Below are 18,947 nucleotides of genomic sequence, written 5' to 3'. Positions count from 1 at the left end.
TACCAAGGTTTTCTCCAAAATAAAAGCTTTGGAATTAGAGTAAGTAAAGAAGATGATAAGATATACAGATTTGTGGGCACACATTTTACATTGGAAGATTTAATAAATGTTGTTATTATATTCAGACTTGAACTGATAATTGCAGTATTATGCGTAATGATTATTACGTGGTTCCTCTCGGAACGGAAGTTTCATGTTACTACACTTCAGCTTGACACATGAGCGTCGGGCGCACATAGTTACTGCGTCACATCCGGTGAGATTGGTCTTTTTTTGTTTTCCCGTATCCGCCATTTCAGTTTTTGAAGTTAGTTGTCATCGGCCGCCGTATTGTAGCTGCAGTTTTGCTGTTAAAACGCCTTGAATGACAAAAAGAGCTGAATTCTAACCACAAACCAAATAAGAGTCCTATTATCTCGCGCTTGAGTTCCTGTGTCGGCGAATTTATGTCCAAACTGCTGGCTGCGGATGTCGCCTGTTTACTAAACGTGCTCTAAGCGCTAAAGTTTTTGTATGAGTTGAAGGCTTTGCTTGCGGATAACGGGAGGGAGAGCAGGGAAGGCCCGGTGAAGCCTCGGCTTTGGAGTGGTTATCATGGCCGGAAATTTTGACGCGGACGACCGCGGCAGTTGGTACTGGGGTCGGCTGAGAAGGCAGGAGGCTGTGTCTCTGTTGCAAGGGCAGCGGCACGGCGTGTTTCTGGTGCGGGACTCCATCACCAGCCCCGGCGACTACGTGCTCTCGGTGTCAGAGAACTCCAAAGTCTCGCATTACATAATTAACAGCATCAGCAACAACAGACAGTCTGGTCCAGGTAAGCTAACAGCGGGGCTGGAGCGGCTTCGTGTGAGGAAATGTTGATGTGACCATTCTTGCATGACTTGCACCAAAGGCGATGCGCAGTAGTCCTGTTTGCCTTCCCTCTTGTGTGCAGGCCAGACACCGCTAAACACGTGCCAGTTTCATGTTGGCTTTCTCTCACATAGGAAACACACTGATGCACAACACACAGAAGATCATTCAGATGCACGTTTCCTGTGGTGGGCGGTGTGACTTTTTCAGGAGCACATAGTTATAATGTGACTTGTATCTAACGAGCATCATTTACCTGCTGGTGACCTCAGTTTTAATGTGTAAATGTCCACGATTTAATGGACTTTCCGCATGAGATCTACAGCTGAAAATCTGCACGTATTTCCCCATAAAAATACCTTCTTACTTTAGAGGGAACAAAGTGCAAAATAAGGAAACAGAAATCCTTCTTTGTCACTCTGGAAATCACCGTAATGCATCGTTACATGAAAAAATAGACTTTGTATCAGATTTTTATGAACATGCACAAGTATGTCGGAATAAAGCAGAGACTTCACATAACGGATAGGTATGTCATGCAATCTCACATTATGATATGTATCAGAGACCTCAATTCAACAGACGTTGCAATACAGTTTAGTTACAGTATTTAATAATGACCACATCCTACATAGAATGCACTATAATAGCTGCTTTATTCGCCTTTAAGAGCAGAGCAATTAACTTGTATGTGCTACATCATGTCAATTGACCACTGCTGGCTTTATTTCACATTGCAATGCAGGTGATTTTCATGTCTGAGGACTGCCATCACAACACATGTTGCCAACTTCTGAACTGATACACAAATTGGCAAAGTTCACTTCATGAGATTCTATTTAATCACTTTTTTAGCAGAGCCTTGCTAGATATAATAATTGCTCCGAATAAACCTCTTTATTACAGACTTTCCAGAAAAATAGACCAAGCCCTTCCTCAGATGTTTTGGGCTTGGTTGGAAATAAGCAGTAAGGCTTTTACTGTTTGTTTGTTTTTTTTTGAGCAGCAGCTGGTGTCGGACAATTTCTGCTTTTTATCCTTTTGTCAATCCTGCCCAGCACACTTTCTCTTTCTTTTCATTTTTTTAAAAGAAAGACATTTCACTAGTCTCGCTGACACCTCTCTTATCTCCCCAGGTTTGGTCCATCCAAGGTTCCGAATTGGTGACCAGGAGTTTGAGGCACTCCCCGCTTTACTAGAATTCTATAAAATCCACTACTTGGACACCACCACCTTGATAGAACCTATCAACAAGTCCAAACACACCTCCTTCATCAATGTTGGCGCCGGAGGCGGCCCCACGCCACGCCTGGAAGACGAGTATGTCCGGGCGCTTTTCGATTTCCCTGGCAACGATGAGGAGGATCTCCCTTTCAGGAAAGGCGATATTCTCCGAGTTCTCGAGAAGCCAGAGGAGCAGTGGTGGAACGCCCAGAACTCAGAAGGTCGGGCAGGGATGATCCCTGTGCCGTATGTAGAGAAGTACCGGCCGGCGTCTCCAAGTTCGGTGGTGGGGACTGGCATTCCTGGGGGACCGCTGGGAGGGATGGGAATGTTGGGGAACTCTGACAGCTCTGTGGCTCAGTCTGGCACACCACTTCTGGGTGACCCCAGCCAGTATGCACAGCCCACTCCTCTCCCTAATCTCCAGAATGGACCTGTCTATGCCAGGGCCATACAGAAGAGGGTGCCTAATGCCTATGACAAGACAGCCCTGGCTTTAGAGGTAAATATGGAAATATGTGGTGTTTTTCTTCGACTGTGCATCCACACAAAATTTAACATAAGAATGTGGGACCAGCACTGTCATCTTATCACATTTATTTATTTATTTATCTTAATTTTTCAGCAGGAATCAAGCACAAAGGTGCTAATGTAGGTCTCTTCAGTTTTCTAAATCTAGAGAGACATAATTATATACGATATGAGAATTTCCTGTCAGGATAAGCCTGACCACCTGTTTTAAACTTAAAGAATAGCACTAAAATGCACTGAAATCACTTTTTGCTTTCAAAACAGGTTCACACATTCATAGTTTGTACACATCTTTTTAAAACTATAAGATAATTTGCACTACCAAAAATGATTACATTTAGTGTAGCTTCTGTTGCTAATAAGCGATCACAGTTGTCCTGACAAAATACTTGTTTGTGATATTATTGAGGTAATAATTGAATGTCCGTAAAATACACTGAAATTATTTTGGCTGATCATTTTCACCATGTTCCTGAACATTTAAAAGTCAATAATTACATTTTTTAAATTGCAAAATTGTATAAAGATCAATTTAATGCTGAATTCAGTTTGACCTGTTAAAAGTCTGGCAACTGTGTCTGTTACGTTTACATCATTAGTGTCTAGTACTTGAGTTGAGGGCACTTTTTTTTTAATCCAACAGTAAAAAGATGAAAAGGCACCCATGTATGAAAATTGCCATTAAGCTCTGCTCCCAGCTCACAGTAGCTGGGCTGTTAACACTGTCCGGAAGCAAGAGCAAGGCTCCCACGGAGCAGGTCGTTGGGGGAAGGAAATAGTTTGTGTTTGGGAACAGGACCATTTCCTTTAGTCTCTACGAAGCCAGGAGTCCAGCTGAGATGCAGACTAGTTGCTGCCTCTCTCGCCTTCCTTGGTGGACACTAACGGTAAAGATACCAACATAGATTCCATCTTTGTATTATCACCTCTTTTTATTGAGTCCAACAACTCATCTACTGCTGTTTGAAGTTTGCTTGCCTACACTTGACACTAGGAAGGTCCTTTGTGCAGTACGAGCTGGTTTCTACCACTCCCCACCTGAGCCAGAATTTTCAGGCTTTGACTGATGAGAGGCTCCTTGTTTGATCTGCTCCAGTTTGCCAATGGTGACTCAGCACTACATTACTAGGCAGTTAATAATTAGCTTGAGTTTCCTTGTGTCGTCTTAAAAATGCCCCCTGATTGTGATGATCTCTCCTCGCCAGTGTCTGAAACTCTCTTCATCATCATGATTTGGTGTCATCCCTGTGTCATGTGGCCATACATACAAACATGTTTGGCCTTAAATTCTAATTCAGATCTGAGAAGGTTGGCATGATCTTTATGTACAGCAGCTAACCCAATTTGATTAGCTGGAACGAGGTATTATTTGCTATTTTAGTGTGGAAAAATAGCTTTCAAATGAATTCTCTGCTAGTTGATGAAGCAAAAATATTACAACTAGCTCTGTTAAGATTTTAGTGTTGAGTTTGTCATTGTAGCTGGGCCAGAGAGAGATGTTGGATGTGCTTTGTGGTTAATTTAAGGCCATAACTTGTGGTGGTGCTTTACTGGATTGCGTTATTGTGTTCGTTGTCTCCCCAAACACTGTGTAACGGCAGCCAAAGTAGCAAACGCACATGACAGTAATTTATGATCCAGTACAATAACTAGCAGCTGTGATCAGTATACGTTAAATGGCTGTGGCTTGTGACACAATAACGACGGGGTTTGTTGACTGGGTGTAAGGACAGGCATGTCCTGTGCCAATCTTTCGGACTGGCATGCATTAGAAAGAATTCATAACTATTGCATTAGTACCTCCTGCATTTCTAATCTGTAGCTCATTGTACAAGGTATAACCCAACTCAGTTTAAGAACACAAACAAAACACAATTTTGTCTTTTGTTTAACCTGGAACTGTTCCCTAATGCTCTATTGTTGCAAAAGAGTGACCCACATACACAAAACAGAAGCAAGCAGTTGTAATTAGTGAAATCCACAAGCAGCAGCAGCAGCAGCAGCAGCAGCAGCAGCAAGGCATGTGAGCAGAATCATGGTGACCCTTCACACCATAAAAATCAATTTAGGACCCTACACTGACTGGAAAAAAAACAGGAGGGCACTGCAGGAGAAGCAGACGTATTCACCTGTTCAAAAATATGTAATAGCTTCCCTTTATTTTACTTTATGTACACACTGTGCCTGTGCAGAGCGCAGTAGTAGAAATGCCTCCAGTTACACATTAAACACAATCGTCAGAACTAGTCCCAGGTTATCAAACTGATAAAGTGATCCGTGGAAGAGCTTTATCCCCCCGAGTATTCAGTCGTCATTCGCCGAGATTTGAACTTTGGAACGGACTCTTTGGTCCTTATTTGCACAGGCTTAATGACACAGGAACAGCCACTCCTCTGCCTTTGCAGGTCAACTGTAATCATTCACGCCTTCCCCTGACAGCCAGATTGCATCTTACACTGCATTTTTATGCCAATCTATCTGTTTTTAAACTGTTGATAAAACAGAGAACACTGAAGAATGCCTGGCATAAGTTTTCACTTAAGGTGATGGCTTAAAGTTTCCCATATCCTCCAGGAAACAGTCCACTCCAACTTTAAGTGGACTCCGTGGTTTAGTTACCCAACTACAGGGTTACCACGTATCCTTGAAATCAGAGGAAGTCACATATTCTCTGGGTTTTGCCTGTTAGATGACAAAATGTCATGCTTTTTTTGATGACATTAGAATTAATATCTGTGAAACTTGGACTGTTAATTTGACATAAAAGGGAATGTTGGGTAATGTGACGTTTTGAGCACAACAGACTCCTCGTCAGACTGGAGGAGTGTGTATGTTGGTTGTTTTAGTCTATTTTGACAGTCAGTGTTTCCCACTAATTATCTAGACTGTGGCGGTCTGCCATATCCTTATTTGTCCTGCCACAGTCTCATGAGTCAAAAATGTTTTAATATGATGAGAGATCTGTTGGTGTTTTTCCCCAGCACTGCATGATAATTACGTATACATCTGTGTGCACAGGGTCACTCACACTTTTATTTGGCACTGTGTGTGTGCTAGTCTGAGAAAATGAGGCTACTTTTGACTTTATGTAGTTTCAGGTCTTCAATACAGTATGGCGTCCATTTGTAAATGATGGTCCCTTATTCTCATTAAAGCTGCGGTGTATGTCTGACCATGCTGCCGTAACACACACATAAGTGAACCTGTCTATTTAGAGGAGTGTCTGGCTATGGTGTGTTCACCGGTGGATGTCGCGCACGGTGACCTACCAGTCAAAGCATTGTCTTTAAAATCCACCCCTCTCTTCTTCCCCCTCTCATCCATAAATAGTTTATTCCGTTTTCAAAAACAAAACATGGCATGGCATTGGCCAAACTAAATTTTCAAAGGTTTCAAACTGGCAGTTCACAAACCAATCATTAATCAAGAAAATTGTAATGTAATGCTGAGCAGTCGATGCTGATATTAAGTTTTAAGACAGCTTGTTTAATGAACAGTAAAACAAACCAGATAAAAATGGTGAATCCTCATTGATTCATCTATCATTTGTGGAGCAAGACCAGGTGGGATCTTGGCACTTTGACTTGCTAGATGTGTGATAGATTTGTGTCCTTTCCTGTAGACTTTCCTGTGCATTCACACCCTTTTCTCCCTCTCCAGGTGGGTGACATGGTGAAGGTGACCAAAATTAACGTGAATGGCCAGTGGGAGGGGGAATGTAAAGGCAAACGTGGCCACTTTCCCTTCACACACGTCAAACTGCTGGACCAGCACAATGCTGAGGATGAACTGAGCTGAGAGCGGTCAGCTGGGCCACAACCTGGACACTAGTATTAGACCCTTCCTCACCCCTGCTCCCCCACCTGTCATCCTTTACCACACACTTCACCTTCCTCACATCTACTCCAGCTTTTACCTGCACCAAGTACATTTTCAGAGAATCGCAGAGAGCAAAACAAAAAGCCCTCGTCATGAACACTCTCCTGCTCTACCCCTCTGAATAGTTATGCCTTCTGTCCTCCAACCCCTGCTCTGACTGGCTGGCTGACTTCAGAATGGGTCATGATCTACAGTGGAAAATGATCATCTACTCAGTGTTCTGTTCTGCGGATGTGTCAACACTGTTTAAGTCCTCGTCATGTCCCCGCCGTGGACACCTTATCAACACTCACTCCTCAGGAGACTCCTCGCCACAGAATTCGGCCACTTCCTCTTCCTGTGTTGGAGCCAGTAGATAATGACACTCAGTCAGCACTGTGTCATTTTTCATCCTCATCCATCATCACCATGTTTACGCCACTGTAGGATCACTCGCACTGCATTCACGTCAGATGGAATACAAAAGTAAGATCAGGAGTAACACATTTTCCATGTGTGTTTTTGTCTCGTTTGACGTTTTGAAGCCCGATTTATACACTGGCGTTTGACACTTTTAAACAAAGTGTCACTCAACGCTTTGGTCTCCTGACGTGACCTGACGTGGAATTCTCTTGTGTCGTAGACACAATCATATTTTGACCTGCAACATGATTAGTCATCCATGTCTCCAAGAAGATGTTTCATCTCCGAATGTCAGACCAAAACATGTTCTCCAAGTTGCTCTCTTGATTATTATTATTATTATTATTTTTTTCAACCAATGCACTACTGTCAGTAAATGTAAATGCAAAATCTCTTCCTCCTGAATTATATATACAAGTTCATTAAATCCATCCATCACAAAACAAGGAAACAAATATAGATGTAAATAAACAAGTGAATTGAAGGATAAATTGAACAGGATAGTACGGAGATGGCTGGAGGATGATGTACAGTTTGTTCCCATGGAGACAACTTAGCCAGGAGCATTAAATGAAAATATTGTGCGATCAAAAGTGTTAAGTGATGAAGTATAAACTAGGCTTTATGCTGCCGTTATTTAAGTTTTTACAATTCATTTAAAGGAATAGTTTGAGAAATAAATGTGTTCTCTTTTTTTTTTTTAACCAGGGGTCTGAACAGTGAATATGAAGCTACCACCTGCAGCTAATTATCCCAACATAAAGACTGGAGGCAGCAGACATGGCTGCTTAGCTCTTTGTAAAGCTATCAAAATTGCCAATTAATAGGCAACGTCTCGTTGTTTAAGCAACATGAAAATGAATTGGGCAGTTCACCATTATGTACCTTTTTTTTTTGCTGGGAGTAGTTGCCGAGCAACCAGGTAATCCTAAACCACTCTGCCCTGCAAAAAAAAATATGTACTTGTAAAAGCTCAAATAACTGAAACTAGGATATAACTAGCACATTCTTTTATCTTTGAGCGGAACCAGGCTACTTAATCTGCCTCACTAGCAGTGTTTCTGCTACTCTAAGCTAACCACTTGCTGTTAATAATTGTGCAAATAAGAGAGTGTTATCAATCTACCATCGAACACTCCAAAAGATTGTAAGTGTGCTTCTCGTGCTTCTATTACATTTCATTGTGATTTTACTTTGACTTTGCAGTGCTTGCCTAGTGAGTGTTGAATCTTCCACAAAATCAAATTTGCAATGTCTCCACACAAAGAGCAGATGCAGTTAATCTCCCCTACATGCCATGGCAGTGTTTGTTTTCTTTCTTTCTTTCTTCATTTTGCCCTTAAAGTTGCAGTAGGCAGGATCCCTGAAGAAAATTGTTGATGTTTTGGAATCATGTTGTGTTCATTGTCAGACTGTCATTTCAGCTCTTTCCTTGAGCTTTCCTTTTTTAGATTACTTATTTACTAGCATAGGAAACAATTGGGGACCTTATGCAGAGAATGTGTAGTGGACCAGCCAATAGGAGAAATCTTTCTGAAGTGCTCTGTGATTGATCAGATTGTACAATGACACTATACATTTATTTATAAGGCTCAGAGGTGCAGAAGTGTTCTCTCTTGCTTTACATGATGCTGAAATCAATCATTGAACTATTAATCAACATTGTCAAGAAAAATCCCTGCCTACTGTACCTTAATGTTTTCCAGATTCTGATCACCAAAGTGGTGATAACTTAATTGAGGAATAAGCATCTTGAACAATGTTGAAAATGTTTTCATCAACTAATATTTCTGTATTTCTGCAGGGCAAGAAATTTAATCCATGTTTGACAAGGTTACCAATGTGGAGAGGATGGTATCTTTTAAAGTTTACATCTACTTTTGGTCTTCACTCGGAATGAATGCAGCGTTATCTTTGGCACAAGTTAAGATCGAGCACATTTTACCACCGAGAACATATTTTGTCAAGGTTCGGAGTGAAGAAAAAAGGTGACATCAAATGGAAGTGAACAGTCCAGCATCCAATCCCTAACACCAAAGTTCAAAATGGGATGAAGTCAGCAGCTAGTAGTGACTTGATGTAGTCTTTGCGGTAGAGAAGGGCCCAAGCAATGAACCTGAGAAGTTCCAGTCGAGGTGGAGATAAAGGCAACACTACATTTAATCTCTCTTCACCTCCCACTTTTTACTTACCTCAGCCCCTATCCACCATTACCTACAACCACCAAGTAGTCTTTTTGTAAGAAAAACAAACATTAATATGAAATGATGTACTCTGTGATTATCATTACATGCTAAAATATTAGTTTTCTTTTTTGTCGTTTTTTTCATAGCTGGGTTTGACTGTGGGGAATCGCTTTTGATGAGCGCTTTAGGCCCAGGTCATACTATCTGTGTCTACTGACGTTCACCAGGGTCCCCATGACAAATTTCATAATCCTGGCGCTTGTCGCTGTGGCCCTAGTTTAAATCATCACACACCCTGTGGTCTTTGGTCAAAAGAAGCAATGACAATGATAATAACCCTGGACGCACAGATGTGGCTTTGCAAGGAAGTCCACTTGTACCCAAACCAATCGCACAAATAAAAGAAGGATATTAGGACAAACTCCTTGAAAGAAATCACTATTCTTGCGTGGAGCGCCAGACTGAAGTTAAACCTTATTTTAGTCTGAATAAAACCACAGCTGTTTAGGGGGCATGCAGAAATGCAAAGAGTGGACACAGAATACAGAAAGTATCACCAGGGCCTTTGTCAAAAGCAAAGTGATTTGTTCATGCAAACATTGATGAAACTGACTCGCAGTTGGGATTGGAGGGGTGTGGGATGACATCTCTCTCCTTAGCAAAAGAGACTGTTCTGTGTTCACATCATGTCAAATATGTCCAAGAAAAGAAAAAGTTGTTTTATTTGGTACATGTCCTTTGTCTTCAATTGCCACGTTGCACTATTTTCTTCTTTTCAGCTTTTGTATTCGCCTTGTCCATCTCTCGTTAACCCTCTGCCCTTTTATTTAATGCACACACCATTATGGACTTTGTTTTACTGTTTGTTTTTATTTCTGTTTTGCCAAGCCATTAGGAAAATTGTGTTGCAGTGCAGATTGCCCCCCCTCCAAAAAAAAGCTTTTTTGTGTGTATTTATGTTGAATCAATCATCTAGTTGACACCTGACAATCATCACCCATTTACAACATGAATGAAGCAGACTGCATAGACATGAACAGCTTAGTCATTTGCCTGAGAGAACCTGCTCCTCTACTTCTGGCCTGTGCCGTTGTTCCACCTGTAGGTGGCACTGTTGCAACATTCAGAAAGATGGGCTCCGTCAGGAAAGCATATTCTACCAGTAATTATGAGATTAAAGAATGTGAAATTTGATTAACTGTATGCACTTAACTGCGTTTACACTGAATTTGCATTGATTATACAGTATGGTTTTCAGTTAGCCTTCATTGCTTCACATTTTTTTCTCCTGTTTTTAACTATTTGGCTGACATCTTGGAAAAATCTGCACTCTAGGGAACTAATTTTTTTTAATCTGCATAGTTGTGATCAAATCAAGCTTCTTTGTCACTCACGCTGCACATGGCAAGTGTATTGAAGAATCATCTTGTACGTTTTGTGTTGCCAATGAAACCACCAAGAAGTATTTTTTTATTGGCCCTGCATGAAGCCATTCATTTCCTTTGATGAAAAGGAAGGGGTGTCAAAATTCCAGTGGAAATTTTGTTAATATCAAAATGTGCCATTTTATTATTATAACACTATATTCTTTCAAGACAACGGAAATTACATTTTTATTTTCTGTAGCATGTAATGTGGTAATATACTAGTAAATAAAGTCAAACCCATGACCAGTGAATTGAGTAATATTTATATTTACACAGAGAGAGAGAGATGTCCCTCAATGTTATGTGTGTCTGTTGGGGCTGCTGTAGAAACATGTCAGCACAGGATGGTAGTCTATTCTCTTTAGTGCTCTAACATCACAACCAATTGGCTGTTGAATTGGACAACCAAGGCTGTTGCAACAGGGTTTGCAAATCAGCCAATAAGTGGGGCCCCAAGCTGAGAACCCCCCACCCACCCTGTGCAACCAAAAATAAATCCAATCCAAGCTCGCACAACGCAGCGAAATGTTGCTTCGTGATTCCTCGTAATAAATAAAAAGTAGTGATGGGCGTGTCAGTGGTCAGAAATGGTGATTCATTTATGTTTGCTCTGTCAGTACCCGGATGAGGCTGAACGCCATCTTTACTCCATCCCAGCACAGCGCTACCGGTGGGGCTGAGCACAACAGCACTACTCCTTGACCCTGTTGGACTGTAGGAACCTGGTACACAGTCGTGTTTTTCACTGAAAACCTGGTACTTTAATTAGTTCGCTACTCTGTACACAATGGCAGACCGAAGTAATTCAGTTTTTAAGGCAAAACTTGCCGAGCAGGCGGAGCGATATGACGGTAAGTCACACTTTAGCTGGCTCTGAGTAGAACATGTTCGCCGCTATAGTTTTCCTGTTCTAGCTATGTTAACCATGGTCGGCAGTAGCGCAGCATTAGCCGCGGGTAACAAGAGAGCTAATGGGGTTATGTCCGCCGCCCTGCTACTTAATAAGAGACTCTTCCCCCCCGATAAGATACTGTAGTACTAGCAAAGCGGCTACCTCCAGTGTGTGCTTGTGTTACGATAAAATTATTCGTATGTGACTAAAAATGGCTAACGTTAGCAAAGGGGCTACAACAAAATGGCGGATCAGTGGAGCGTGAGCTGTCAGTAGTTGCCTCCCCTGCACCATGCTACATCTACAACTTAACGCTTGGGTTACCGGTTCACTTAGGTGCCTAGAGCAAAATCGATGTGCTATTACTGTGTTTGCAACCACAATAACGTATCCGTTCATATTTTGTTACCGCTGCTAACAAACCAGTAAGGTTAGCGATGCGTTTGCTTAACTGCAAGGTTAGCTAGTTGAAGCTTGTGCTAGTAGCGGTGCGAAGGAGTGGGACGGCAGCTGTATACTTGGTTGGGTGTTCCCATGAAACCTGGCTGTTTGAGGTGTGTCCATTACGACTCACCTCAACTTGCTGTGCTTCAGTCAGGCTTTCACGCCAATACTAGCTCTGTGGAGGTTCATTTTAGATCGCTGCATTTGCCACTGGTTGACAAGAAACGTTAAGTGAATGCCATGACACATTTGCGGGATTTGTATCCAGTGTATTTACTGGATGATATATTGTTTAGAGCAGTCGTAATGTTCATCTATAATCTATAATGTTATACATAATATTACAATACACAGGGAACTCAGCCTCGTTTGAGCACAATAATAATAAATGTCTTATGGCTTATTTTGTGTCTCAAATAAGGTTTGTGAAGTTATAAATGTACATTTCTGCACAGTGGCTATGCTTTTAATGTTAAATTGGTGACATTTAGAATACATTTTGGCCGTCTGGTCTTTTTGTCACTGTGTAAATGCAACCACAACTCATCTCTTGTTGGACTGTACATTCTGTTAGACTTTCTGGAATTACCTACATTTTGAACCAAAAGCTAGACATCCAGCTTAGGTTCAGATTTTATAATTAAGGAAATTCCTAATAAAAAAAAAAGTATATATTCTTAATTTAATCTGCTTAAAAGCAACATTTTTACATGAATCAGAAACCCGATCCAAAAGTCTTCCTAGCCTACCTTCCATCTTTCCCGGACACACTAAATACTTGGACAAACTCTAACACTGTAAAAACTAAAGCACTTTGTGATTAATTCTACCTTAAAATCCTCTTTTTTCATTTACATTTGTTATTCTGCAACAAAATGGATTATAAGAATGTTTTGCACCATTATATGTGCTCGTAAATTGGATAATCTGTATTTCCTATACTTTTTTGTACATTGTGTTGTACAAATAAAGTTTTGTTGAAAAATATTGTATCTTGCTGGTGGGTAATATTCATATAGTAATCTCTTATTTTATCCATTTCTTAGCATGGGCTGTGTTCGAATTTCTTGGATGCCTCTTTAAAAAGTGAAAATTTATACAATAACAACCACACAGTCTCACACACAGGAATGTCCTCTGCATATTTTCACAGTTTGAATCCCCGAAATTATTTATTATTGATAATAATTTAAATCCTGGTAGCTGTGTTAAATTGCATGTAGTTCAGCACAACTTAACTGGCAAAGTTCAGAGTGCAAGTTAGTGGTTAATGAAGATGTGTTAGGGTTGATGAAACTGGTTTGGCACCGTCAAGGAAGCCAACACAACATGTATTAACACCTCCCACCATGTAAAACAATGTGAAAATATGCCTGGTATATTCTGGAAATGGAAAATTATTTTTTCCAATTAATATATTAATTTTTAATGAAATGTTTTACATGATCTTTTACTTAAAGATGGGATTATTTTATTATAGCTCACTTTGTATTAAAAATGTACCCCATAAATGCAAGGTTAAGTTATTTCAGTGTTTAAGAGTCATTTTAGGAGCATATTTTTTACAATTATGACAGAGTGCACTAAAGATAAAATGTTGAAATGCAAATAACCTGCCTAAGTGACACTTGCACGTTTCCTTAACAGAGATGGTGGACTGGATGAAGTGTGTGGCAGGCATGGGTGATGAGCTGACTGTGGAAGAGAGGAACCTACTATCAGTGGCTTACAAGAATGTGATTGGAGCTCGGAGAGCCTCCTGGAGGATAATTAGTAGCCTTGAAGTAAAGGAGTCCGTAGGTCAAAAATCAGCAATGATCAAACTATACAAGGAAAAGGTAAAACACTCAGTATTCACACAGTGCCTGAGTTATCATGTTCCCTTGTTCCAACTATGTTTCTCGTTTCAAAGCATTTTGCATCTCTAAATCTCTAAGTATTTGTATATTAAGTATATTAATCATTTTGGGAGAGGCTAGAATGTGTCGAGAGGCAGTCGTACCACAGTCATTGTCCGAATGGGACTCGTAAATTAGTTATTGCTATCATATTTCCATGTTGTTAGTAGTTCTCTTATGGCTGGGCAACAATTCAATAACAATTATTGCTATGTCATTTTTATTTTTCGCCTGTCACTACCACAGCACACAGCAATCAGCACCACCAGGCAATCAGGGAATCATTAATTTAACATCCTATTACCACACAGCTTTTTGTCTGTATATGAGTCAGCTAGAAGTGCATTCATTTTGATAATCATTTCTGTAATCTCCGGTGTGTTGTTAAACATCTTACGTTTTATCTGTTCAGACTTTGCCTCGCATATATTTAAGTAATTGAACCTTTCCAGTGGATTTGCAACAGACCATTTGCACTTGGTGTCTGGCTCAGAAGCTCTTTGATCCAATTCAGTTATCTGGTGGTGTTAATAGTCAAACTATGAAATGTTATGATTAAATAAAATTCAAGCAGTTTAACACATTGATTAATCTAAGTGAAATAATGAGTAAGAGTGTATTACATTCGTGTAGCCTAAATCAATGTATTTGCATAAATCAGTATCTCTCTACATATACATACATAATGCAATCAAATGGGCTTTTTGCAGCTTTCTGTCATTAATTTGGTTGATTTTCTCTTTTCTTAATGCATGTGGCTTGAAAATAAGTGAAAATAATGTCTCTCCAGTAGTCTTTTCAAAAGTGTTAGGCATGTCTCAAAAATATGACTTGACGCACATGGACCCTCAAATATGATGTCAATATACAGTTACAATCAAAATGATTCAACTGCAAATTAGGTTTAATGGCAAAATGGGAAAATAACTGCTGTTTGCAAAACAACTAATATTACATTACATGTCATTTAGCAGACCCTTTTATCCAAAGCGACTTACAAGGGAATTGAGAACAACCTGCCAGGGGTGGAGTTGAACTTGCGACCATGATGTCTTTTGCACACAGGGTACCGGTCTTAACCACTGAGTTTCTCCAAATTCAACACAAATAGCCAATTTTAATGACTACCGCAGTCTCAAAATTATTCGACCCCTTCATGATGAGCATCTTTAGTATTTAGTAGAGCACCCTTTTGTTGTTATGACCTGCTGCAAAAGTGATGCATAGCCAAACACCAGCTTCTGGCAGCATTTCTGAGATTTTCAATGGGGTTCATGTTGGGCAACTCTGATGGCCACTTTAGTATCTTCCAGGACTTCTTCTGAAACCAAGCCTTAGTGGACTTTGAGGCACGATCGGGATCATTGCCCGTTTGGAAGGTCCAATGATGCCTCACAGACCACATGACATTTTCTCCCAAGATTTCCTGATACTTGATTTCCCTCCACAAGCTGCAGATTTCCAGTGCCAGAATAAGCGAAACAGCCCCAGAGCATCACTGTGCCACTGCCATGCTTCATTGCAGTTTTGTTTTCATTGCTCCGCAAAACAATGCCAAAACCTCTTATGTATATAGTTTTAAGCAAAATGGAGACAATTTCTCATGTGCTTTAGGGTCAGAAGTGGTGTCAAGAGTCAAGAGCTCAGGTATGGAGCCCTTAAGCGCTTAGTGTGCCTTGGTGTGGAAACTGAAACCTCAGGTCCTGCTGCAGGTCTTTTGCAGTCAGTGGAGGACTTGTGGCAAGTGTTAATAGCTTCCTCATTTTGCCTTGACTAGGTAGTGTAGCCACTGTTCCATTAAGTTTAAACTTACAACTGTATCTCTTGGAACATTCATTGTCTTTGCTATCTTTATGTATGCTTTTCCTTGTTTGTGCAATGCTGCCAATAAACCTAGAATCATTTTGATTGCAACTGTAAAAACAGTGGTCTCCCATTCAGTTGTGAGTCACTGCACCTGCTCCTACACTACTGCTTTTGTTTTACTAGCGAGCTGAGATGTCTTTGTTCCACAAATGTGTCTAACCTGGACGTAAAAACACACAGATAAGCTCTGACAATTTATCTAAAATTCCTTTTAAGATGAGGAAATGAAGTAGAGAAGAACAGAAAGAGGAGCAGACTCCTGCTGTAAAGCTGCAGGTACCACTGATAAAGAGGAAGAGGGACAGAGAGGATGAAGGACTGCTGCTTACCTAGATCTGTTTATGTGCAATATGTTGTTAAAGCTACCTCCAAAGGTACCATTAAGTCAGAATTGACATTTCTAACACTTTACAGGGACTTTAGGGCGCTTCGGTGGGAATCTTAAATTAATGTGATAATTGGCATTTTGTTTATATTTGACAGGTTGAAGAGGAGCTGAGGCGTATCTGTGATGATATTCTGAAAACATTGGACGAACACCTACTCCCATCTGCTTACTCTGACGAGTCTAAGGTCTTCTACAACAAAATGTAAAAGCTGTGAGAACTCTACGCCATAGACTGAATGCCGTATCAGTTCATTGGTTTTATATTTATTTGACACATGTCATGCAGTTGGAAATTAAATAGGCAACAAAATGTCATGATAGAAACATTAAAAATGAGTGTCTTGCCAGGAATCTGTTGATGCAGCTAGACCATACTAATGCAACTCTTTATTTTAAATACTGATGTACACCATTAAAAGTAACTTTTCCCCTCATTTCCAGGAAGGGGGACTACTACAGGTATATGGCAGAGTTTGAGACTGGCGACAGCAAAGGTGAAGCATCGCAGAACAGCCTGTTGGCGTACAAAGAGGCTAACACACTTGCCGAAAAACTGCCTTCCACACACCCCATTCGCCTTGGCCTTGCCCTCAATTTCTCCGTCTTCTACTATGAGATTCACAACTCGCCTGATTCCGCGTGCCAGTCAGTTTCCTCCATTCATTGTTTTCTGTTTAATAACCTGTGTAGCAGTACTTCCCCAACATTCATTCAGCAGTGGTGTTGCCACCCCTGTTAGATTGTGGAGCAAAATTTCATATGATCATTAATATCAATGTGCCACCAGTGATTATCACTTGTAATGTGCACAAGTGAGCAAATTTTAATCCAGAAGACAAAAATGATAAATCTACAATGATTAAAGGGCCATTTATTTAGAACTACTTTGACTTGAGTGAATGTTGGCCGTTGTCATGGCACTGCTGACAAAAAAAGTATTCTAGGGAAAGACTGTATGCTATTATTACCTTAAAGTAGTAACATATAAACCTTGATGAGCTTTTTATGTTTTGTAGTATTACTTCATTAGATCATAGCTAATGTTGGACACAGCTTAAATTAAAGATCTCTTTATCAAAATGTTTACGTATTGATGTTAAAGCAGTTAATAACATGAAATGATTGTTTTTATAAATCCAGACATTGTTATTTTTAACCCCTTGATCTACTTTGTTCACATTTTGCACTGGGTGCAGCTAGGAAATGAGTGTATAGCAAAATCCTCTCACAAGCAGATAATATGCAATCAAGTGAATGGATTAAGTAGAAATTTATTTTTTTTATAAACATTGTTTAGCTTGATCTGGCATGATTGTACTTGAACAGTGTCTAATAAGTATTACCCAGTCTCTTAGACTTTGATTTAAAAACAAGTTCTGAATATGTTTACTCAGGTTGGCAAAGAGTGCATTTGATAATGCCATCGCAGAACTGGACACATTGAGTGAAGACAGCTACAAGGACTCCACGCTTATCCTGCAGTTGTTACGCGACAACCTGACACTATGGGCTTCAGATGCACAGGGAGACGGTAAGAAGTTTATTTATCATACCAGGGTGTCTTTTCATAATGTTAATGTGGCACAATGTAAAAGCTGACATTTTGTCTGCACTTGGTTTGTCTACCTATTTTTCCTCTGTCATTTACTCTCAACTACCTCATGTTCTGTAACACTTAAAAACGTTTGTCAGCATATACTGTCAGGTTCTTTGTGACTGTACAATGTCCCCACTTGAAAGGTATTGGTTTTCTACCCAAAGGTTCCACTAAAACACTTCCTCCTCCTTTAATTTCAGTTGATGGCTTACAGAGTTATGTAGGTGAAATAGAAAATAAAATAAAATTAATTGCTTAATGCAAATGAAAATCAACTTTTCAATAATCAAGAGTTGTACAGCAATATTAATGTAATCATTGATTTTAGTCATTTACTTTGTTAATATGTCAAAAATAATATATTTTTAAGTAAATTTTCCAACAAGTTGCTGCATGTCAAACAAAATCACACCTACCACTAAGCAGCTGTAAGGGTGTCTTTCACCCCTACCAGACAATAAATCGAATCCTCACATGTGCTTGTGTATTGGGACAAGGACACTAGTTCAACTGAACAGTGTAGTCGATCTACAACCACAGCTCTACCTAACTGTGCATGGAAACATGCTGTTATCACCAACGTACTGAATAAACAGTTGAGTAATTCTACTGTACATCATGATTTATAGCTCATACCTGTCACTACTAAAAGCATTAGCTTTTTTTTTTAAATGCTGTTGAGGCCTGTTTGTCTGATAAATTTTTCTCTACTCTTTCATTATATTAGTTTGCATTTTCTTTGGTGCAGTGTCCACTGGCAGCTTTTCATCTCTCGGTGACTCATCTCTTGCCCTCTCATTCTCTCTGCTGTAGGGTCGTAAACAAACCCGACTTTTTGTATCTCATGTTAACTGTACTTTGTGTCGCAATCAATCCTCATGTTGTCTGTTTTGTATTCAGTCATGAACAGTTACATATGACAGGAAAATCATAACTTACCTTATTAGATGCATGTCATTCTGATTGGCAATATACCATTTCTGTGGTGGTGTTTTCCCACAGTTTCAATGCAAGCTTCCTTAAGAATGTGCATATATTTTTACTTTAACCGGTTTTTGTGTTAATCTTGGGATATTGATGCTTTTTGCAATGGTATCTAGGAAGTCTAGAATGACTTGCTAAGCCCTGGAACAGAAATTGTCAAAAATATTGTGCATTTTGAGAAAGCTGATGATCTGGTTCCAACAGAGGAACCCTGGTAATGTATAAGGAAGTCGGGAGTGGCATAGAAGTATGTGAGGGTGGTGCAGGACAGAGGTGAGGTGTGCAGTTGGAGTGACAGATGGGTTCAAGGTAAAGGTGGGATTACATCAGGGATCAGCTGTGAGCCCCTTCTTGTTTGCACTGGTGATGGACAGGTT

General features: G+C 40.1%; 2 protein-coding genes across 3 annotated transcripts in view; both read left to right on the top strand.

Annotated features, from left to right (window-relative positions):
* Positions 1–265: 265 nt before the first annotated feature.
* On the top strand, positions 266–10,752 carry crk (v-crk avian sarcoma virus CT10 oncogene homolog). 2 transcript variants are annotated; one of them, XR_006360851.1, is made up of 4 exons: positions 266–814; positions 1,989–2,578; positions 6,268–6,951; positions 7,597–10,752. XR_006360851.1 is itself a non-coding variant. In XM_044031444.1 (3 exons), exons 1-3 carry the CDS (start codon positions 595–597, stop codon positions 6,403–6,405), a joined length of 948 nt encoding a protein of 315 aa, XP_043887379.1. In that variant the 5' UTR covers positions 266–594; the 3' UTR covers positions 6,406–7,584. The 2 variants fall into 2 exon arrangements, 1 of the variants encoding a protein (XP_043887379.1); XM_044031444.1 differs by lacking the exon at positions 7,597–10,752 and having other exon boundaries at positions 6,268–7,584.
* Positions 10,753–11,140: 388 nt separating this feature from the next.
* ywhae1 (tyrosine 3-monooxygenase/tryptophan 5-monooxygenase activation protein, epsilon polypeptide 1) overlaps positions 11,141–18,947 on the top strand; it is a 13,888-nt gene continuing 6,081 nt past the window's right edge. The window contains exons 1-5 of the mRNA XM_044031446.1: positions 11,141–11,352; positions 13,485–13,675; positions 16,085–16,191; positions 16,431–16,634; positions 17,384–17,520. Coding sequence (XP_043887381.1) covers positions 11,289–11,352; positions 13,485–13,675; positions 16,085–16,191; positions 16,431–16,634; positions 17,384–17,520 — 703 coding nt within the window. The 5' untranslated portion in view covers positions 11,141–11,288. The remainder of the gene's footprint in view (positions 11,353–13,484; positions 13,676–16,084; positions 16,192–16,430; positions 16,635–17,383; positions 17,521–18,947) is intronic.

Source organism: Solea senegalensis, linkage group LG8 (assembly GCF_019176455.1).
Source record: "Solea senegalensis isolate Sse05_10M linkage group LG8, IFAPA_SoseM_1, whole genome shotgun sequence".
In the NCBI taxonomy this organism is placed as follows: Eukaryota; Metazoa; Chordata; class Actinopteri; order Pleuronectiformes; family Soleidae; genus Solea; species Solea senegalensis.
The sequence above is the reverse complement of the archived record's forward strand: the minus strand, read 5'-3'. Positions and strand labels throughout refer to the sequence as shown.

Bases quoted from the DNA above. Each gene is read 5' to 3' on its own strand.
- crk (XM_044031444.1), top strand. From the start codon at position 595: ATGGCCGGAAATTTTGACGCGGACGACCGCGGCAGTTGGTACTGGGGT. The intron at 815-1,988 runs GTAAGCTAACAG...TTATCTCCCCAG, and splicing joins CAACAGACAGTCTGGTCCAG to GTTTGGTCCATCCAAGGTTC. The intron at 2,579-6,267 runs GTAAATATGGAA...CTCCCTCTCCAG, and splicing joins AGACAGCCCTGGCTTTAGAG to GTGGGTGACATGGTGAAGGT.